This window comes from Heptranchias perlo, chromosome 4 (assembly GCF_035084215.1).
Source record: "Heptranchias perlo isolate sHepPer1 chromosome 4, sHepPer1.hap1, whole genome shotgun sequence".
In the NCBI taxonomy this organism is placed as follows: Eukaryota; Metazoa; Chordata; class Chondrichthyes; order Hexanchiformes; family Hexanchidae; genus Heptranchias; species Heptranchias perlo.
In genome coordinates this window covers 38,288,541-38,312,136 of record NC_090328.1, presented here as the reverse complement: position 1 = coordinate 38,312,136, position 23,596 = coordinate 38,288,541, and the positions used below count along the sequence as shown (strand labels likewise).

Genomic DNA, 23,596 nt, shown 5'->3' with positions numbered 1-23,596 from the left:
AAAATGACAGATGGGCCAGTGTAATTAAAATGTCTGCTAACTATTTATTAGGTTAATTAAATAGATGATTGACCGCAGTATGGAAATATGATTATTTCTGAACTGCTGGACCTCAGAAATTCCTACCCACGTCTGGAATGAGTAATGTAGGATGTAAGGTTCAAAGAGGTATTCTGGAGTTTTCATGCTTTTTCTCTTTTAAGAAAGGGAGCAGGGAGTAATTTTGTAGCAACTTTCCTCAGGAGATGAAATGGGTAAAGTTCACAGTAGACGAAATTGTACATTGTTGGGGTAAAAAATGGTTATATTGGGTGATTAGTCTCTTTTCATTTCATTTTTTTTCTTTTGTTCTTAATTTATGAAGCCAATTTTCTCTTCCCCCACCACCCCCATTTCCATCCTCTTCTCATGCTCCGCTACAGTTCCATGGGTACTAGCATCTCTCTCAACTGGCCATTTTTTTGTATCTGTGAGCCTGATAATTTTGAACACCAGTCATAGAGTTATACAGCACGGATAGAGGCCCTTCGGCCCATCGTGTCCGTGCTGGCCATCAAGCCCTGTCTACTCTAATCCCATATTCCAGCATTTGGTCCGTAGCCTTGTATGCTATGGCATTTCAAGTGCTCATCCAAATGCTTCTTGAATGTTGTGAGGGTTCCTGCCTCCACAACCCTTTCAGGCAGTGAGTTCCAGACTCCAACCACCCTCTGGGTGAAAAAGTTCTTTCTCAAATCCCCTCTAAACCTCCCGCCTTTTACCTTGAATCTATGTCCCCTTGTTATAGAACCCTCAACATGTTTGCTATTTCAGGCCTTGAGCATGACTATAGCATTCTCCCCAAGCTATAAATTCACAGGAAAATGCATGTGGTTGTAAATTATTGCAAAATATTTCTTATTAGTTTTGGAAATGAGAATATCATAGAATCATAGAATCATAGAAAATAGGAGCAAAAGTAGGCCATTCAGCCCTTTGGGCCTGTTCCGCCATTCAAAATGATCATGGCTGATCGTCTAACTCAGCACCCTGTTCCCGCTTTTTCCCCATATCCCTTGATCCCTTTATCATTAAGAAATATATCTATCTCCTTCTTCAATACATCTAATGACTTGGCCTCCACTGCCTTCTGTGGTAGAGAATTCCACAGGTTCACCACCCTCAGAGTGAAGATATTTCTCCTCATCTCGGTTCTAAATGGCATACCCCGTATCCTGAGACTGTGACCCCTGGTCATCGGGAACATCCTCCTACTATGAGCTTCCACTAATGAGCATCTTTATAAGATGTATAAAATCTGTTTCCAATAAATTCTACCATGATGCCATGTAAATTTTGCAGACATTATCATTAAGGAACTGAGCAAGGCACAAGTTTGACTCATTTGGCAATGCTGATAAAGTGCAGTCTATTTCTTCAAATTTGGAGATAAGGCAGATATAAATTGGTCATATGTACTTGCTTATTTGCTGATTTTTCACAAGCTGTCTTCCACACTATTCCATTCCAGTTCTTAATGAAATATGTTAGCTGCATTGCTACTTAAAGAAGAATAAAAGCCTAGGGCGAGTATTTTCTATTCAAAGTACTTTTCCCACCTCTCTTAAATTAACGTTTTGCTGACTCATAGGCTCTGATTTTAACTGCCTCCACCTGGCGGAAACTAGGCTGGGGAGGGGGAGGGGGGGTAGTTAAAATAAGGCAAGTCACTTACCCCCACTGATCCCACTGCCTTCCGACCATGTCCCGATATTATCCTGCTCTTTTGAGCAGGCAAGCAGCTCATCCACAGGAAGGAAGCAGGATCCTACTTTAAATATGCAGATTGGGTTTGAGGATGTCATCAGAACCCCATCTGCAATTTCAACATGAGGCCTGAGCAGGCAGCAGTGTCGGCTCCCACGTCAGACAAACCTGTCGGGAGCCGGATCCTGGGCCAGAAGAGACCCAGAAGATAAGTTTTAAAGTTATATTTCAGGTTTCCTTGTGTGCCAGGCATCCCCCCTTCCGGTTGTGGCCAGATCCTTCCACCCTCTCTCCACCACCCCCCACCCTCCGCCCCCGGCTCTTGATCGCTCCAATAGGCTCCACTATGTCAATAAAACTAGTTTACACGAGGGGGAATTTCCAAGGGAGTTCTCCCGTTTGTCCGCTGTAACTTCAGCGAAAGAGCTGCAAAAACGGTATAAATAACACTTATGCTGTTGCTATGGTGTTTCTGTGGCTCTTCTGCCAAAGTGCGGATGATCGGGAGAACCCCAGCAGAAACTCACCCCTTTGATGTGAAAATTTCATTAGATTGAAATTTTCCATGTGAGGGAAAAACAGTAATTTTTTAAGATTCATGCTGCTATAATCTTAAAAGTGATTCTAACTATGGATATTTCTTGTCGGTACACATCCAATACTATATGCTCTTTACCAGCACAGCTGCAAAATTGGGTCAGTACTGCTAGATAACGATGACATCAAAGCTGATTTTACAGAGACTGGCTCCATGGTTAGACAGTTATGGACTAGCATTTGCAACATCTCGAAAGGAAAGAAAGACTTGTATTTACATAGTGCCTTATCATGTCAGGAAATATCTGAAAGTGCTTCACAAAAATTACTTTTGAAATGCTGTCACTATTGTGTGGGCAAACAGTATAGAATAACTATTCTACAACTTCCTGTTAATGTGGAGGTGGACATGTATCATGAATAAGTATTCCTTTTGGGGGGCTGGTGAGGAAGACATAATGAGGTTTTGGAACAATAAAGTAAATCATTGTAATAGCATAAATAAAATATTAAACAAATAAATGCTCTGTATAGTCTAAAAGACAGCTGCTGTAGGTTTTGAATACCTGCTGCTGTTTAAAGGGTTAGGTAGCCTCTAGCGAAAATAGTGGTTTCTGGCTCCAGTGCAGAATCAATAATAAAGCCGAATGGATCTGCACATTAATAGTTTCGCTATTGATTTGACATCTTGATTTTGTCACTTAAATGTTTCCTGCCATTCTGCCTTGTAATGTTGAATGTCTGTTCTACACAGACTTTGCTAACAATGCAAAATGTTGGTGTTATTTTGTCATTACCACCTAATTAGAGTATGCCTACCTAAATATGGTTAGACACTTCCAGCGGAATCTACAGTGCGCAAAAATGGGCAGAAATCTAGCATAATGGATTTCTGCCTAATTTTCAATCACCACCACCCTACCCAGTCAAACTAGTGAAGAATGAGACAAAAATCCTGCTTACATAGTCTATACAATGTAAAAAAAATGATTTTTGCTATTTTTAACAAAATCTGTCCAAGTGCTAGCAAATTCCCATGGAGTTAATTTCAATTAAGATTACAAGGCAATGATATAACCTAATAGTGTGATGCCTTGCCCCTGTTGTTCATTTTATGTCTCACTAATCAACATAGCATTTTGTTTTAGGAGTATCATAAATTATCTAAATTCTACTCTACCTAAGTACGTTAAAATAGTTTTCAGGCCATTACAACCAATAAAACTTGAAATTACATAGCCCCTCTCCCAACTGGTATTATGACAACTTAATTATTAGAAAAGTCAGAAAATCATCACAAAGTCCTTTTTCTCCAAATTCATCACTGTTAAAAGTATGCTCTTTTGCGGGATATTCAGGAGGGTTTTAAAATTCAAAACCATGGTCTGAGATTATAAAGGCTGAATATACCATTACCTGCTAAAAACAAACTATGCGCTTTCACTTGCATTTCATTTAGTTTGATATGAGCAACAGTAACTTCATGCCCACAGACAGCTATCTGCCAATGTCTAATAATAAGTGCCTTCAAAGACTCTGGTTCATTAAGGAGACAGCAACTGAGCTATGCTGTCTGCTGCAGACAACGTCTACTGCAGCAATGGCACTGAGAGTGGTAGTCAAGGTCAACTACTACCCTTAGCTTTTGTGTTTCCTGCTCCTACCAGGATTGCACAGAAGATATCTACAATATAAATCGATTTATAATGCACCAATGTGTCAAAAGGGTGACTGATCTATTGTTTCGCCAAGATTAACTCCTTCATTTCCTTTCCCATAGACCTACAACAGCAGCATGACATGGCTGCCTAATTTCACTGTATTGCTGAACCTCCCAAAGTCCAGGGGGTCGTTGATGGCCATCCAAGGCTCTCATACTTTCCCATAGACCTACAACAGCAGCATGACATGGCTGCCTATTTTCACTGCATTGCTGAACCTCCCAAAGTCCAGGGGTCGTTGATGGTCATCCAAGGCTCTCATACTTTCACAACAGGGGGAATATCTAAATTGACTCCATCAGTATTCATCTGGTTACTGATCAAGAGTACTAGATAGATTATGCAGTTTAATGCCTGCTCCCCAGTCAGCAGTTATTATGCTTTCATTCATTCATTCATTCATTCACTGAATCATGTGCTGCCAGGTCAATGGAGTGTGAAGGGCCAGAACAATGTGGCGTTTAGCTTCAGTAGGAACGATTGGACATAAGTATTGAAATTTTGCTTTATATATTTTATTTTATTTTGAGTTTAAATTTATTTAAATTTGCTTCATTTTAGCTGTTCAATACTAAGAGCTGTTTGAAGTTGTTTATTTGATGCCTTAACTGTGAGCTGGTTTGAGGTGGTAGTAGATATTTAATTGGATACAAAAGAGGTGCGGTTAGCTGTTCTCCGCAGCTTGCCAGCAATGTGCTGATGAGGCCTGAGGCCCAATTTCGGGTGGTATTCTGGCACACGCTCCCAGCACACCACCTATTTCAAGCCTGAAAATGGGCTGAAAGGAATTTCCACCCCTCAGTGGATAGGGAGGGAGAGTAGCCAAAAGTAATGGCCACATTTGAACCAATGACATAAGTAGAAGTACACTGAAGATCTTATTGAGAAACTTTAAGAAGTTAGGCACTAGATTGAAAAACAAGACCTCAAAGCTGGTACTCTCTGATTGATTCCTCTGCCACACACTGGAAAGGTTAAGCAGTAGAAAATTAGGAAGAGAAAACTGGTGCATTGGGAAGGGTTCACTTACTTGGGACATTGAAGTGACTCCTGGAACAAGGGAAGACTATATCAAACAAAATGCTGGAATATGGGATTAGAGTAGACAGGGCTGATGGCCGGCGCGGACACGATGGGCCGAAGGGCCTCTATCCGTGCTGTATGACTCTATGACTCTATGACTCTAAAACAAAAGCAGTGTCTTAGTGGAGAGGGTAAATAAGATCAGTGAGGGAGGACTTAAAATTATATGCAGGGGGCTGGGACAAATCTAGTTTTAGGACTAGAGAGGGAGAGCAGAATTAATAAAGCTATTGAAATAGAAGCAGAAGGCTTTGCTGAAATAAATAGTGTGAAGATACTGTCAGAGAAGAAATGGAAAGAGGCTATTATGTAGTGAGAGATAAAAACACTGTTGTGCATATCTAAAGAAAAACGAGAAAACCAGAAAAAGAATAAGGATTAATGTTCCCAAAAATTGGAATCAAGGATGCATCAAATGATAGCGTTTTACGGGTAAATAGAGAGATTAACACTAAACTGAAACTTAAAAGGGAGCCATATGATGATGTTGGGGCTAACAATACTAAAGAAAATCATGACTATGGAAAGTGTAGTGAGGAGGTGAAAAGGGAGATTTTAAGAACTAAAAGGGAACATGAAGGACTAGCAGATAATGTTCAAGGAAATAATGAGGAGTTTTACGTGCATAAAAAAGTTTTAAAAAATAGTGAGAGGGTAGGACGACTTGGAGAAGAAGGAAGGAGTCTTCATGTAGAGGATGAAGGTAAAACGGGTAATAAATATTTTGCATCTGTTTTTTTACAAATAATGGTGGAAGTGAGAACATAGGTAAAGGAGAGGAAGATATGGAAGAAATTATAGTTAACTGCAGAAAAGGAGTAGTTTTGAAAAAATTAACAGAACTCAAGGTGGATAAGTCACTGGGCTCTGATGGCATGCATGGCTACTGAGGGAAGTCAGAGGGAAGATATCACAGGCACTGCTGCAGCCTGTGTGGTGAGGTTATTCTTTGTAGTTATTTGACACAACTGAGTGGGTTACAAGGCCACTTCACAGTCAACCATTTTGGTGTGGAACTGGAGGCATATAGGCCAGACCAGGTAAAACTGAAGGTTTCCTTCCCTAAAGGACATTCGTGAACCAGCTGGCTTTTTGTTTAATTCCTTTTGTGAGCTTTTCTGGTTTTGCCACTGGAGGTCACATGTTCCTTTCTACAGCCACTCTTGTTCTGTTAACTTGGTTTTGCAGTGCGGCTCTACACCAGCCCAGGTCTAATGACTCACTGACAGGAAGATTATTATTTCTAAGCAATAATACTGTTTTTGTTTTAAACTGAGGTGTAATACTTTTATACTGCAGACTACTGTGTATCATGAGTCTTCCAGTGAAAGGCTAATGCATTTACAATTATAAAACAGCCCAGCAGAAGCTGAATTTTTATAATACATTTTTCAGTATATATGTAGCATGGTTTTTCCACGTACTCTATAGTTTGAATTTTGTCTGGACCTTTGTAGTTATGAATATGCAAAAGTACTTTCCATAAGCTTCTAGAGGTTTATCCATAACTGATGGGATAAAATACTAATTTAAAAGAAACGTGATAATTGAGGACCATCTGCATGAAGTTGTAAAGGCATCTCATATCTGATCAATTTAATAGAGTTCTTTGCAGAAATAATAGTGTATTAATAAAGGACTTGCAGTAGATGTTCAGTAGAAGGATTTTCAACAGATATTTGAATACATGCCGCATAGGAAGCTGTTGATAAAATTACAGCACACAATATTAATGGGAATGTGGCAGCATAGATAGTAATTTGGTTAAAGGAACAAAACAGAGAGCAGCGGTTAGTGGACCATTTTTTGGACTATAAGAGCAGAGGGACCTGGGGGTCTATATTCACAAATCTTTGAAAAGAGGCAGGGCAAATTGATAAGGCGGTCAAGAAAGTGTATGGGATACATGACATTGTAAATAGAGGCATTGAATACAAAAATAAGGAAGTCATGCTAAACCTTTCAGATCATTGGTTAGGCCTCAGCTGGGGTATTGTGCACAATTCTGGGCATCACACTTTATGAAGGATGTCAAGGCCTTGGAGAGGGTGCAGAGGAGGTTTACCAGGATGATACCAGGGATGAGGGACTTCAGTTATGTGGAGAGATTGGAGAAGCTGGGATTGTTCTCCTTAGAGCAGAGAATGTTAAGGGGAGACCTAATAGAGGTATTCAAAATAATGAGGGGTTTTGATAGAGCAAGTAGGGAGAAACTGTTTGATCTGGTAAGTGGATCGGTAACCAGAGGTCATGGCCTTAAAATGATTGGCAAAAGAACTAGAGGGGAAATTAGGAGAATTTTTTTCAAACAGAGGGTTGTTAAGATCTGGAATGCACTACCTGAAAGGGTGGTGGAAGCAGATTCCATAGGAACTTTCAAAAGGCAATTGGACATGCACTTGAAGAGGATTAATTTGCAGGTTCATGGGGAAAAAGATGGGGTGTGGGACTAAATTGGACAGCTCTTTCAAAGAGCCGGCACAGACATGAAGGGCCAAATGGCCTCCTTCTGTGCTGTAGGATTCTATCATTCAGCGGCCTAACCAGTGGATTTTAAAGGGACTGCTGGAAGCTATCAACAAAGAGGTACTTTTTTTTTAATTGCCTTCACATGGAGTCGGGATAAGCAGAAGTGCAAGAGGGATATAGTAGCCAAGCTGTTCCAGTACAGCTGCAACACTGGCATCTACCCAACAAATTGGAAAATTGCCCAGGTATGTCCTGTCCACAAAAAAAGGACAAATCCAATCCGGCCAATCAGCCCCATCAGTCTACTCTCAATCATCAGCAAAGTGATGAAAGGTGTCATCGACAGTGCTATCAAGCGGCACTTACTCACCAATAACCTGCTCACCGATGCTCAGTTTGGATTCCACCAGGACCAGTCGGCTCCAGGCCTCATTACAGCCTTGGTCTAAACATGGACAAAAGAGCTGAATTCCAGAGGTGAGGAGAGAGTGACTGCCCTTGACATTAAGGCAACTTTTGACTGAGTGTGACATCAAGGAGCCCTAGTAAAATTGAAGTCAATAGGAATCAGGGGGAAAATTCTCCAGTGGCTGGAGTCATGCCTAGCACAAAGGAAGATGGTAGTGGTTGTTGGAGGCCAATCATCTCAGCCCCAGGACACTGCTGCAGGAGTTCCTCAGGACATAGTCCTGGCCCAACCATCTTCAGCTGCTTCATCAATGACCTCCCCTCCGTCATAAGGTCAGAAGTGATGATGATTGCACAGTATTCAGTTCCATTCACAATCTCTCAGATAACGAAGCAGTCCGTGCCCACATGCAGCAAGACCTGGACAACACCCAGGCTTGGGCTGATGTCTTGTGCGAATGTTACTTGCCATTTAAGTGCCAGGCAATGACCATCTCCAACAAGAAAGAGTCTAACCACCTCCCCTTGACATTCAATGGCATTACCATCGCCAAAATCCCCCACCATCAACATCCTGGGGGTCCCCTTTGACCAGAAACTAAACTGGACCAGCCACATAAATACTGAGGCTACAAGAGCAGGTCAGAGGCCATCTACAAGGCACAAGTCAGGCATGTGATGGAATACTCTCCACTTGCCTGGATGAGTGCAGCTCCAACAACACTCAAGAAGCTCGACACCATCCAGGACAAAGCAGCCCGCTTGATTGGCACCCCATCCACCACCTTAAACATGCACTCCCTCCATCACCGGCGCACCATGGCTGCAGTGTGTACTATCTACAAGATGCACTGCAGCAACTCGCCAAGGTTTCTTCGACTACATCTCCCAAACCTGCGACCTCTACCACCTAGAAGGACAAAGGTAGCAGGCACACGGGAACAACACCACCTGCACATTCCCCCAATGTCACACACCATCCTGACTTGGAAATATATCGCTGTTCCTTCATTGTCGCTGGGTCAAAATCCTGGAACTGCCTACCTAACAGCACTGTGGGAGAACCTTCACCACATGAACTGCAGCAGTTCAAGAAGGCGGCTCACCACCACCTTCTCAAGGGCAATAAGCGATGCCCACACCCCATGAATGAATAAAAAAAGGAATAAAATCAAATGGACTAGGTAGTGTTACACAGAAGGCTATCAGAGAGGCTGTGAAGTGGTTGCAAGCAAGATGAGTGGTATTATGATGTTAGATTAGATAGACTAAAGAAAGACAAAATGACAAGGAATTATATTTCAGGACTCTATTGCCTGTGAATGTGTGCCGGAGGACTGGAGACTGGCGAATGTAGTACCAATTTTTAAAAAGGTAGACTGTGCCAGGTAAATACAGGCCAGTTAATTGAACATCTGAAGGGAAAATTTCAGGGGCTCTAATTAAAGATGAAATGGGAATTGGATATATACATGAAAAGGTAAAATTTGCAGGGCTACGGGGAAAGAGCAGGGAAGTGGAACTAATTGGATAGCTCTTTAAAAGAGCCTGCATGGGCATGATGGATGATTAGCCTCCTTCTGTGATTCTATGATACCGTGTATCTAAATAAAGACAAAATAGAAGTACCCAGCATGAATTTCAAAAGCATGATTGTGCTTGATAAACCAACGTGCCACAGTGTCATATTTCACTACAGTAGCTTCCTATAGGAGCTAATACCTTGAACAGAGGGGGTAAAACAGATTGAAAAAAAATTGTGAAAAGTGCTAAGGCACTAAAAGTGGGTGAGGAGAAAAAGTACAGTTCAAGGGCTTGGTTTTAAAACAAAAGTGCGGCGGCATCGGGGGCAATGAAAATCGGCTTTTCGAGGAGCGAGCAGAAATCAGGGTTCCAAGACACCGAAGAACGCTCACAACCCAGAGCCATCTAGGTCCGCCAGGTGGTCGCAGACAACTGCAGCCTCCTTCATGCCATGCTGCTCCCGGCTGGGCCTGGCGACATCTCATTACCCGTCGTTGTTAAAGTGACCACTGCCCTCAAATTCTTCGCCTCCGGATCATTCCAGGATGCCACCGGTGACATCTCCGGGGTCTCTCAGTCGTCCGCACACAAGTGCATAAGGCAGGTCACCGACGGCTTGTTTTGCAGGGCCTTGTAATACGTCAACTTCCCCGTGGACGACCTCAGCCAGACGGAGAGGGCAGTCGGATTCCGCTCAGTGGCTGGCTTCCCACATGTACAGGGTGCAATCGATTGCACGCATGCAGCAATCCGAGCATCTCCACACGAGCCAGAACTGTTCATCAACAGAAATGGTTATCAATCCATCAACGCTCAGTTCGTTTGTGACCACCGCAAAAGATTTCTTCACGTGTGTGCGAGATTCCCTGGCAGCTGCCACGATTGGTTCTGAGGGAATCCAACATCCCGGACCTCTTCCACGCACCAAACCACGCCTTAAGGGCTGGTTCCTCGGGGACAAGGGATACCCCCTGCACACGTGGCTCATGACACCTCTGAGGAACCTCATCAGTGAGCAATAGGTCGATACAACAACAGCCACATCGCCACCTGGTCTGTAATTGAACATGCAATAGGGCTGCTGAAGATGCGATTTCAGTGCCTCGATCATTCTGGGGGAGCGCTTCAATACGCACCAGCGAGAGTGGGTCGCATTATAGTAGTGTGTTGCGTCCTGCACAACAGGGCGCAACAGAGAGGGGTACCGGTTGATGAGGCCCCATGCCCTCATCCAGCATCCACATCTACAATCAACATTGAGGAGGAACAGCAGCAGGAGCAGGAGGAGGAGGAGGACAAACCCAAGGGCAGAACAGCAGCTCACCTGGCTGCTTGTGAGGCCAGAGAGTCATTCATATGTGAGTAGTTCTCATAAGATCAGAAAGTGAGAATAATCCAGTCTTCACACCACCTGGAAAGAGCAGAGCCAACACCAGCCCCCTCCCCCCTGCACAAAAAAGTCCTGCAACTACACATACACCCACTGTAAAGTCACCCACTGGGTGGCATCAAGAATCACTGTTCATGATGCAGCACATGAAAGGGCACTATCACAAAAGGCAGTCAAGAATGGGCAAGATTTGGCAGTAGTGGTGAGAATGATATCATTTAAAATGTGACTTTAACAAAAACCAAATATAAATGAAAAACATGACAGTCTGTCAAACACCCTTGTGCATACTCTTTGTGATCACAAATCCTTAGCCTTTCTCTTCCTACTACTTCTACGTGGTGCATCCCCTGTGGCTGCAGCAGAGGTAGTGGCAGGTTGCTCGTGCCCGTGGCTGGGCTGCTTAGCTGCTTTTGGCCTACACTGCGCGCCCATTGATTTCCAACCTCCCCCCCCACCACTGCCATCACGCTGCCCTTTTAAAATCGTACCCCAAGACTTTGATTGCAAGAAAGATGGGATGGCAGATGGAAGCTAAACATTTGAAGCTGACGGTCTTGTGAATGCAGCTTCAAGTTGTCACGGTTGCTCTATATTTGCCGAGGTGGATGAATGGATACAAGTAATATACAGGGAACCCTGCTGAAGTAAGACGCCAGCCTTCCTTTCACTGATACTCATGGCTCTGCCTGGGCCAGTGATCTCTGGGCATTGTGCTTCATGTGGGTGAGGGCGATGAGGTTAGGTACTCCCCTTGGTCATCTCCCTGACATTATGTGCAGACTTGTCCTGCAGAAAGAGAGGGTGAGAGTTGGTGAGTGGCTGTTGAAAAGATAAGTGGGGAAGTGTACGGCTTGTGCATATAGCGATTGTGTTGCAAGGTGTAGAAGAAGCAAGATGGAATGAGGACGGGGAGGTGATGAATGTAAAGGGAAGTATATGTAATGTGAAGTGAGGAGGCAGTGTTGGGAGGAGTCGGTGATTGTGCAAGTGATAGGATGCGAGAAGGTATGTGGTGTGAAGAGAGCAAAGGAAGAGGTGACTGTGTTTAGAATGAGAAAGAGAGGTGCTGCAGTGTGCCCTTGTGGTTGTATCCTGAGGGGATGTGCTGGAAAGGAGGGGATTGTTGAGAGTGGTGGGGGAGGGAGTGAAAAGAGTGTTGTGAGGTGGTGATGAGAGAGGTGAAGTGCCGTACTCGATCTTATACCCTTGTGAGGTCATTGAACCTCTTTCTGCATTAAACTCAGGTCCTGGGGGTGATGCTGCTAGACTGACCCTTCCGACATCTCTGTCCAGGCCTTCTTCATCCTGACCTTAGGGCGTCATTGGGGAACAACTGCTCCCCCTTTGCCCTCCCTTTTTCTAATAGGACTGGGGGGAAGCCCTTCAACTTACCTGTGCCTCAAAAAGACTTCAGTGATAAATGCATGCAGGGGATGCAACCTAACTTTAAGATTAAGAAGGATTTGGGATTCACACTGAAAATTGCACTCACGTGTGGGAGGGCTATAGTTTCCTACATTACAACAGTGACTACGCTTCTTGGGTGAAAAGTGCTTTGGGATGTCCTGAGGTCATGAAAGACGCTATATAAATGCAAGTATTTCTTTTTTCTTTTCTACTTCGGCTTCCTGCCTTTCTAATGCATTTTAATGAATCCTAGCTGGTGCTCTTCATTTGATGGGATTTTGTTGGTCTTTGGGTAATATTAACATATTACAAGGTGCAGCTGTGATTTCGGACCCCTGGGGTGCATTTTAAGCTGTTGCAAAAATTTCTTTATATTGCGACACTTTGTTCAGAATGACCCTTTACTGCAAACATTGGCTAAGCTTTGCCTTTTGAATTATACAGTTCTATTTGGAATATCCCTCTGAAATATGCTTATTTTAATGAGAAACATTTGTTTTAAAGTCTGCAACTAATGGATTCCTTAAATACTTCAAAGCACTAATTTCTTTAAACACAATAATTTGTCGTATTTATGTACACAGGATTTGTTGACCTATTTCTTGGATCTAAATTCTGCAAAGCTAAATAATTACCCATAGTAAGGAACAATTTGTAATTATGATCTTTATCACAAGAGAACAAAGAGTACTTATTTCTCTTAACGCCAGCACAAAACTGTACTATAAAACATGCTGACATTTTAACTACTCCAGTACATGCAGTATTAACCCCCACTTTAGTGTAGTCTCATGAAAATGATCACCATAGATCAAACCTGACAGTGGAGGATCATGCTTCTTTTTGTTAGGTGAAATATCTGCTTATTACGGTGATGGATACCACTGTTAATGTAAAACTTTTCCATTCAAGTGTCCAGTGTACATTAAACAAAGGCCAGGTATAACATAGCCTGCTGCAAAGTAAAGCTTCCTTTACACTCTCCCTATTTATGTGATTTAGCCCTGTTCTTAGAGAAGCCCTTGACTGTACCAGAGTAACATTTCCATTTTGTGTGCTGGTGCTCTCATGAGATTCCCAAATTAGTACCAAATGGGGCAGTGGACTTGTCTATTGGAAGTTAGGTTGGGGCTACTCAAGCTTATTTTACATAGGACCTTTGCAGCCACCACACAGAAGACTTTCCTCCATCTGTCTGGAATTGTAACCCAGACGTGATAGGTGGAAGAGTAGTGAGCAAACCCATTACTTCATTCAGTCCCAATCATGGCCATTTTAAACAATTTCTCTTGTTGGAAATAGTTACTTTATGATATGTGACAGCATGCAAAGATGTTGTAAATTTGAAATGGAAATTTCTATAGTCAGTAAATTTCATGCCAGTTGAAACAATTGTAAATAGAGTAGATTTTATTTTACCACAAAAAAACAAATTTACAACATCTTCATGAGGTACACAAAGCATGTTCCAAATTGACTTTTCTTGATAGGATCATTCTGTGACTAGTTAATGCTTGAAATTTGTGGTATGCAATACTGTAAATATTTTGATGCTCCATAGAGAGTATCTGTGGTTAAATGCATACATTTTAAGTTTTGAGGCCTTGTTTCAGATACCAGCCATAGCTAACCTGAAGTGGGGCCTTGTAAACTCTTTTAATGCACTATGATCATGTTTCAACTTCAAAGTGGTTGATTGCATATAAATATTCAGATTTTGTAAAGTTGAGTTCCTCTGAAATCAATAGTTCTGTGTGTGGTTAAAATGCAGTTTCATTCTAAAATGAATAGGGTAAAATCCAGACAAAGTTTAAAAATATTAGCAGCATTTTTTGATGCCACCAATACTACCCTTGTTTCATTAAATAGAAAATTACGCCATAAGCAAACAAAAGTACAAAATGTAAAATAGATCTTTATCTAAAGTACAATGTAGGTTTTGTAAATTTTGAGAACACCTGGTCACAAGAACATTCCTGCTGCTGTCTGAAAGTAGCATCAAGAAGGCCTCAGGCACAAGGATGGTTTCTGGTATCTGTAAAGAAAAGGTACTTGCCTTTTTCCAGGTACTATCTTCTTGTTACCTGCCTCATTTGGATTCTCTGACCTGAGAAAGTCCAGGCGAAAGGCCTAAGGCCCTCTTCTTCTGGGCGCCCCTTTAAATGGGCTTATCAGGCATTGGAGAAGGAAAATAAGTGGGAAGGCTAGTTACACACTCTCCTGCCTGGTCAGCATAGTTCTGTAACCACTCCCATTCTCCCCTCCCTAACCTCCCCTCCACCCCGTCCCTGTTTCCTCTGCTTTATACTTGGAAACTGAGGAGAGGAAAATCGGCCCGTGCACATTTAGGCAACATTTATGCTGATGATATGAATGCAGTTGATTACTTGGGGACACATGGAGGCTGATTTTCCATTCCAGCATTCATCGCACCGCCTGCCCGATGAAGCTCATCAGAGGCACAAACTATTTTCGTGCTCTAGCCTCATTAGAGGGGGGTGGGAAATCCAGTGGCTCCTTTGCCAGAGGTAAGGCCTTAAAGTCAAAGAAGATGTCACTTGTCACTTTGCAGGCAATGTGGGGGATGAGCGGGGTTGGGGGGGCATGGAAGGACGTGCAGTGGGCGGGAATATTTCTGTGGGGCAAAGAACATTCATGCAAACTCCTCCTGGCCCACGAAAATCAATGGCAAAATGAACTTTAAGCTTTTTTTGGAGTGGCATGCAGCAGGATTGCTGGTTCAGCTGTACAGCGTCAATTCCACTGGGCAGTGCACACCCACTGGAAAACCAAAATTCTCACTGATGAATGCTGGAATCGAAAATCAGCCCCCATACGGGTAATTTTAACCCCCGAGGACAGCCGGGATGGGGGCGGTTGGGCAGAAAAATAGTGGCTTTTTGGAGCAGGACCGCATCCCGGCTCCAACACGTCCACTTCCAGGTTTGACCCAGGTGCTTTTGGACCCGGAAGTCCCGCCCCCACTTAAAGCCGGCGGACCAATCCTTAAAGGGGCAATGTACCTCATTGCGACAATTAAAGTACTTAATTTTTTGTGTATTACAAAAATAAAACAACTTTAATCTGACCTGTTCGGGTTCCCCATTGTTTCCGATTCATGTCAGGCAGAAAGGGTCGGATCCATGAGGTGAATGCTTTTATTGCACTGCTTGTGGGCCAGGAAGAGCAGGAGTGCTTCATCCAGATTACTCATTTGGCTTCTGGGCCCCACCTGGCGCGACATAACCCCGCGATCGGCTGATTCCCCCCCACCCCCCCGATACTGGACCTGGACCTCGCCCCAGATGCTGGACACCCCAACCTTATCCAAGGCTCACTCGATGTCGTCCCTGTCCCTCCACCCCTCCGATTTCTTCCAGGGCCCACGATCTCCCTCTCCCTCCCTTCCCCCTGTCCGATTCATGGCTCCTTTCCCTCCCGACAGTCAATCTGGCTGCCTGGCACATGGGAAACCCAGAAGCACAAATACTTACCTTCAGTTGAGTTGTGATCGCAGATTACGACGCACTTATTTGGCTTCCCAGTTCCCCATGCGAATATCTAGGGACGGGCTGGGTTCCTGGCACCTAGCTAAAATCATGCCCCATGTGTCCCAAGTACGACACAGGTCCCCGATGTTTTGGGCAGGAACAATGGCCGCCTAGTTAAAGACTCACTCAAAAATCGAGTCGGGAGGGCCTCGAGTGAGCAGACGATTTAAAAAAAAAATTTTGTCAGTCCACCATCCCATTCAAGCTGAAAAATGGGGTGGTAGGCAGGTGAAAATCACTCCGATGATGGTTAATCACAAAAAATTAGATTTATTAAAAATTATTAAAAACCTTTTAAGATTATAAATGATTACTAACTTTTCTCCTGATTTTGTAACACAAATGGGTAATTTTACATTTTTAAACCAATTAGATTTATATGGAAAATCCCTCTAAGATAAGGTCATCATAATTATGGCATCTTGGCACCATGTAACAAACCTGTTTATCGCACTCGCAGGATCCGCTCCATGTAATCTCACACATGGAAGCTGTTTGACATTGAAGGATTAACAAGTTATTACCTCACAATATTGAATTGAGGGTCATGTTTTTCAGGTTTCTACTTAAACTATTTGGCATGACAACCAAGCTGTCTAAATCTTTGAAAGATTTGGCTTGATTTCAATCCAATTTGCACAGTATTTAGGATACATATGAATATGTTTGCTTCTTCACTTGCCATTTCAATACAAGCCTATAAGTTGTATGGTATACAAGTCTCTCCTTCATGTTTACAGGAAAGAAAAACATACATGAGGGAGAACACTTTAAAGGAAATGCAACTTTCAAATCAGGACTTGAACACTACTTCAACTTATAGTGCAGAAATTGAAACATTCTGATAGTTGACTCCTCTTCATTCAAAGTTGCTTAATTCAAATTATCTATTAATTCAAATTGAAATTGTGTAAAAAGAACCTCCATTACGATTTTATTCAAATTGCTTAATCCATACTATTGGATAATTTGAGTTTTTTTGAATTTAATAAAAACCTTTAATTAACAGCAACTTGAATTTAAATAATACCTTTAACATAGAAAAACACCCCAGTGTGCTTCAGAGGCGTAATCAAAAAAATGGATGCTGAGCCAAAGAAGGAGTTAGTAGGAGAGATGATCAAAAGCTTGGTCAGAGAGCTGGATTTAAAGGAGGGTCCTAAAGGAGGAGACCCTGGTTAGAACGCACCTGGAGTACTGTGAGCAGTTCTGGGCACCGCACCTTCGGAAGGATATATTGGCCTTGGAGGGAGTGCAGCGTAGGTTTACTAGAATGATACCTGGACTTCAAGGGTTAAGTTACGAGGAGAGATTACACAAATTGGGGTTGTATTCTCTAGAGTTTAGAAGGTTAAGGGGTGATCTGATCAAAGTTTATAAGATATTAAGGGGAACAGATAGGGTGGATAGAGAGAAACTATTTCCGCTGTTTGGGGATTCTAGGAGTAGGGGGCACAGTCTAAAAATTAGAGCCAGACCTTTCAGGAGTGAGATTAGAAAACATTTCTACACACAAAGGGTGGTAGAAGTTTGGAACTCTCTTCTGCAAACGGCAATTGATACTAGCTCAATTGCTAAATTTAAATGTGAGATAGATAGCTTTTTGGCAACCAAAGGTATTAAGGGATATGGGCCAAAGGCAGGTATATGGAGTTAGATCACAGATCAGCCATGATCTTATCAAATGGCGGAGCAGGCATGAGGAGCTGAATGGCCTACTTCTGTTCCTATATTCCTATGTTCATATGAGATGGAGAGGAGGGAGGGAATTGCAAAGCTTGGGGCCTAGCCGCTGAAGGCATGACCGCCAATGGTGGGGGTGAAGGGAGGGGGGGCGGTGGGGAATGCAGAAGAAGCCCGGATGAGAAATTTAAATTTAAGGTGTTGGGGGCCAGGAGCCAATGTGGATTAGCTAGGACAGGGGATTGGTGAGCAGGACTTGGTACAGGATAGAATACGGGTAGCAGAGTTTTGGATGAACTGAAATTTACAAAGGGTAGAGGATGGGAGACCAGCCACGAGATTATTGGAATAACCCAGTCTTAAGGTCACAAAGCCATAAATGAGGGTTTCAGCAGCAGATGGGCGATGTTATTGGGGTAGAAGTAGGCGGACTTTGTGATGGAGATGTTATGGGAATGGAAGCGCAGCTCCTGATCCAATAGAATGCCAAGGTTGCGAACAGTCTGATTCAGCCTGAGACAGTGGTTGAGGAAAGGCTCATCAAGACTGGATGTCAGACTAGCAATCTAACAACATAGAAGGAAGAGTCAAGAGAGGTGATAAAGAGGTGGAGCTGGATGTTGTCAGCATATATGTGGAAGCTGACCCCATGTCTTCAGATAATATCACAAGGGGAAGCATAAGGAAGAGTAGGGGACTAAGGATAGATCCTTAGGGTTTCTGGAGGCAATGGTGCATAGGTGGGAGGAGAAACATTAATGATGATCCTACTTACGATCAGATAGGCAAGAGTGGAACCAAGCAAGGGCAATCCAACAGAACAACAGAAAAGATGTGTTGGAGGACAGTAGTGTGGTTGATCATGTCAAAAGCTGCAGAGAGGTCAAGGAGGAATAATGCACCACAGTCGTGTTCACAGTCACAGCAGATGTCATTTGTTACTTTGGTTAGGGCTGTTTCGGTGCTGTGGCAGGGGTGGGAACATGATCAGAGAGATTCAAACAGGGAATGTGGGAAAGATGGGCATGGATTGCGAGGCGATTACATATTCAAGGATATTGGAGAGGAAAGGGAGATTGGAGATGGGGTGGCAGTTTGCAAGGACAGAGGGATTGAAGGTAGTATTTTGGGGAGGATAATGACAACGGTTTTGAAAGGGAGGGGGATAGTACCTGAGGAGAGAGAACCATTTGCAATGTCAGCTAGCATGGGAGCCAGGAAGAGAAGTTGTACATTCATCAGTTTAGTGGGAATGGGGTCAAAGGAGCAGAGGTGGCTTTCATGACGAGGTGAGCTTAGAGAGGGCATGAGAGGAGATGAGGGCGAAACTGGAGACAGACGAAGGTTCAGGGCCACGGCGGAGCAGTCCTGGGGGGAGGTTGGTCTTGGTGGCCAAGGGGAAGGGGGGAAACAGCAGTTGCAGCTGAATGGTGGGTCTCAATATTAATAACAAAGAAGTCCATGTGCTTCTTGATGTTTTGCACTTTTTAAAAATTAACTATGATTGGTGGCTGGAAATATAAGTGAGCTGTGTTCATGACTAGAAATTCCTCCTTGTGTTTCATTATCAGATGGCTAAGATCAAAATTGGCATATGATTTTGTTTGTGGGGGAATTTCTATCCTCTTGTATCCATTTAAAAAAACAGTGAGAGACTTGGAATAGTTCTTTAATGAAAGAACAAAAGAAATTGTCCAAATGATAATTAGATTTAGATATTTTGGGACATTCCAGATGCTGTCCAAAGAGGGACATTTATATTGTAATATTTGCTGTTGTTTGATGCAAAATATCACATTTTTACAAAGTTTATTAAATGGCTGTCTATTTTGGAAACCAGTCTTAAACATTGAGGAACATTGAGTTATCGGTTTCATTCTTCTCGGAATTTAAAAAAAATATGTAAACATTGAGGCTGGCTTCTGCAAATATTTACTTATTTACACAACTCTTAATAACTGCTGTAGCATCTCTGCACCAAAATAAACAAGATGGTAATCCAGAAAATACTGAGAATTTTCATTTTTCACTTTACTTTTATTCAATTCTGTTTAGTACTCTACAACAGCTTAGTATAATTTTTAGCATGACTTGATAAGTAATATTTTTGAAAGATGCAAATGATAGTAGAGTCTAGAACTTACTAAAGCTACTTTGATAAGCAAAATATTTTACATAAAACAAAAGATTGAAATATTTTGCATAACTTTTTTTTCTCCCCAAAAAGCTGGTGGAACTCCCTGTTTTTATCCCTGGAAATGTTTTATATTTTACATTTCTTCCACTTTCAGATTGATCTGCTTGTTCCAACTAAAGTGACTGGTATTATCACCCAGGGCGCAAAAGACTTTGGTCACATACAATTTGTGGGTTCGTACAAGGTAGCCTACAGTAATGATGGAAGGAACTGGTCTATTTATAAAGATGTAAAACAACAAAAGGATAAGGTGAGTATTAGAAAAATTAAGATTTCCACTTACTGAGTTGCCATGATTCAACAGAGGAACTTATTCAGTATTTCTTGAGTTCCTGTAGGTTTTCTGAAGATTTTGTTTTCCCCCCCTTCATATCTTTTATTTAATGTGTAACTAAGATAATCAAATGGGCAAATCATTAGGGATTTTGCTTTTGTGAAGACAAGCGATAAAAAGCATTAGGAAAGCTGTTTCAGTTTTAACACCTTGTTATGTTAAGGTGCAGCAGCGCTAATTTTCGAATCACCCTTTTGAATTTGGCATTTAAGACTGCATCAGCAATACATAGGGAGGAATCTATTTGCAATATAAATTGAGGTCTTCTCAATGATCAAGGTGATTGATATTGGCAACTGGACTAGATAGTCTTTTATTTGAACCTTAGCCACTGAAAAAATGCCATCACCAATGTTGACCTTGAGGTATCGGCTCCAGTCTCATTGTCATGTGATTTAAGAGCTTATTGAGCCCAGACTCAAAAGTATGCTTCAGGATTTGCAATCATCCGTCTTTGAAGGGCATACCCATGGATGCTTTAAGAACACATTTATGCTGCTAAATTAGTAGGCATTCATACTAGTTAGTTCCATAATCTCTGTGCCCTGGTCGAGCAGAGATTTTGGATCAGCTAGCATGAGAATCCAGTGCTATTTAGATCACCATCTAAATTAATGGTTCAATTCAGTGCCTGGTGCAAGACATTTTCATTATCCATTTTTATTCCAGCTCCAAATATATCTAGAAAGGAACGAGGGAACAATCATTTGAATGTGAAAAGACTTTCCTCATAGTATGTAAAATAAAGAAAGGTCAGAAAATCCAGTGATCTGTTGTTGTCCTGTGGAAGTAAAACTGGGTCAGCATAGCAATGGGTTACTGGGTTATTGTTATCAGCTGAAGGAGAGAGAGAGAGAGAGAAATAGATCCTCATGTTAAATGAATTGCTGTTACAAGAGCAGTACAAAAATTAGTTTCAAGCAAGTGATCCCTATACTGGAATCCTTGCTTTTCCTCCCTGCTGTCTTGCAATGTCTTATCAAAATGAACTGTAGATGGTAATGTTTGATAGGGGGGAGAGGGGTCATATTGCTGTTTGTTTAGCAGTAACACATTTTCTTTTTCAATTGGCAGGTTTTCCAAGGTAATTTTGATAATGATACGCACAGAAAAAATGTAATAGATCCTCCTATTTACGCACAATATATTAGGATCTTGCCCTGGTCATGGTACGGCCGAATCACTCTGCGGACGGAGTTACTGGGATGCACAGAAGAGTGATGAATGTTGGCTACTGTCCCTAGAATATCTCAACAAAAACTGCACAAACCTGTAAGATATTAAAGGGTTTTCATGAACAAATGTTCAGTTTGTGATAGGCATGAGTCAAGTTAGGTGGTCTAGGCCTGCCCTTTATCAGAATTTCATATGGTGTTTTTTCTTCCTTAGAAGTTTATTTTCATGTGTTTTGTTAATTTGTACATAATGAAATAAACTTATGTATTTGCAGACTTTTTGTTCCCTCCCCCAAGTTTGATTGATATGCATAGGATTAAAATCTCTAATCGTTACTGCAGGTGCCAATATTGTATCTTATTTATTGTAAACTTTTTTAAAAATTCTCTCTTTTTCTCTTTGACTTCCAAGGGTATTCTTTTCAATAGTCCAGTTTCAATTTCTCTTTGTCGTTACAGTCAAAATGTACCAGACATTAAAATAATTGAGCACTGATAAAGCTTTCAATCTACAAATTCTGCATGTCCCACAGTATTATAAGAGGCTGAAAATCCCTTTTAGGGTGCCATTTTTCCCACATGCATGAAATTATGCTTACAAACCTTCCAACTTACAAACTTGGCTATGAAAATGTAGGACATGTGCTTAAAATAATAATGGATAAAAATAGTAAAGGCATATTAGGTGACTAATTTATCAAAATAATAATTAGGCAATAAACTTTGTGATCCCTGAATGCATAAGACAATGGATCCCTGAATAAACAATATAATAAATGCTAATGTGTGGGTACACATCAACCACTTTTTGTTTGGAGCGCACTCAAGGATTCCAAAGTTTATCATTATTGTACTACCTGTTTGCATTTCCAATTTAAGTTATTCAGTTACAAACTTTATTTTTTGAAAAAAGAGAAACAAATGCTGTCATGGAGAAGAAATAGGAGGAAAAAGAAATGCTGTTGTGATTAATAAGTGTGGATTTAAGTTTGAGGGAGTCGTTCACACATGAGCTGTCTGCCGAGTCCCAATCCATTTAGTTCTGTTATGATTTAGACCAATGTAAAATGACCTTTGTATATCAATGAATACACTACATTATTTCATTGTAAGTCACTCATTTTAAGTCATTTGTTGTTTAGTGACTTGATGCACACAGATGGGTGTAAGTCAATTTTGCCCCAGTGCTTGAATTCTGCAACACAGCAAACTAAATTATAACAGCTTCATATAAAACTCACACCTATGTAATATAACAGTGATTCAGATGCTGTTGTATGACACCTTCAGAATTTAACTGCTGGTGTACTAAATCCAACATAGTCTAATCACAATGTTTCTTATTTTTAATTATTAATGTCTTGTTTCTTAAAGCACTTTTATTTCTTGCTAAAAATTAATGTAGTATAATAGCAGTAAGCTCACAAAAACCCAGAGTGTATTGAGGCAAATGGTAGGCGTCTGTGTACTGATAAAGGAAAAGGACCATGTAGTGCACAGAAGCCTTATTCGCTGGGATTCCAAAATTATTCATCATGTGTTTATATTGCGTAGCTAACATTAATGACATCTAATGAGCATTTTAAATATGCACCATTTTGTTGTAAGATGACAAGTAAATCATGTGTTTGGTGGTTGTGTCAGTTGTTGCCTCTGTCTATGAAGCAAAGTTTTCACGTGTGACTGTCTTTTATAGCTGCCACCTTGTATGTGCACCGGGACTGTAACAAAGCTTACAAAAATATCAGATTGGAAGTTCCAGTTAGTTTCATCCTTCTGAGTAATGATCTTGCCAATCTGTAATTTTAGAATGTCCCACAACTGTAATTTTCACCTTGTTCCTGGATAGAATGGCAGAAGCTTCGTAGCTTGAGTAATAATGAGTGTCAGTAGCCTGAAAACCAAACCACAAACTTAATTACAGTCCAATGCACACCATTTCTTTATCCCTCATTAAGGAACTAGGGTTGTTGGCCTGTTGTACTACACCAATTCACACATTATTGGCCAGTTATGATTATGCCCTGACCATATAAAGATGTTAATGTTAAACCGTGTGCAGATTGTCCATAATTCCAATTCCTTGCAGGTAATTTAGAAAGGTAGAACATTTTAGAAGTTGTGCCTTCAGTGCCATTGCTATAATTTCATAAGTCTGGTAATGTTACTTGTTTCTGGGTTTAACCATAGCTGCTTTACAAATCACTTCATTTTTTCAAGAGCTAGTATAAATTGCTTAGATTAATTTCTATTTTTGAATCCCTCTAGAGCTGTAGTATCCTTTTTATTGTGTCTCCAAAGGCTGTTCTCTTAATGAGTATTGAGAATGATTTTTATCCAGTAACTGAGATCTAGCAGTAGCGCTTTC

General features: G+C 41.5%; 1 protein-coding gene across 1 annotated transcript in view; it reads left to right on the top strand.

Annotated features, from left to right (window-relative positions):
- The window catches only part of LOC137320472 (EGF-like repeat and discoidin I-like domain-containing protein 3), a 204,626-nt gene extending 183,109 nt beyond the window's left edge, over window positions 1-21,517 (top strand). Inside the window, exons 10-11 of the mRNA XM_067982171.1 lie at window positions 19,814-19,969; window positions 21,128-21,517. Coding sequence (XP_067838272.1) covers window positions 19,814-19,969; window positions 21,128-21,274 — 303 coding nt within the window. The 3' untranslated portion in view covers window positions 21,275-21,517. The remainder of the gene's footprint in view (window positions 1-19,813; window positions 19,970-21,127) is intronic.
- Window positions 21,518-23,596: the final 2,079 nt, after the last annotated feature.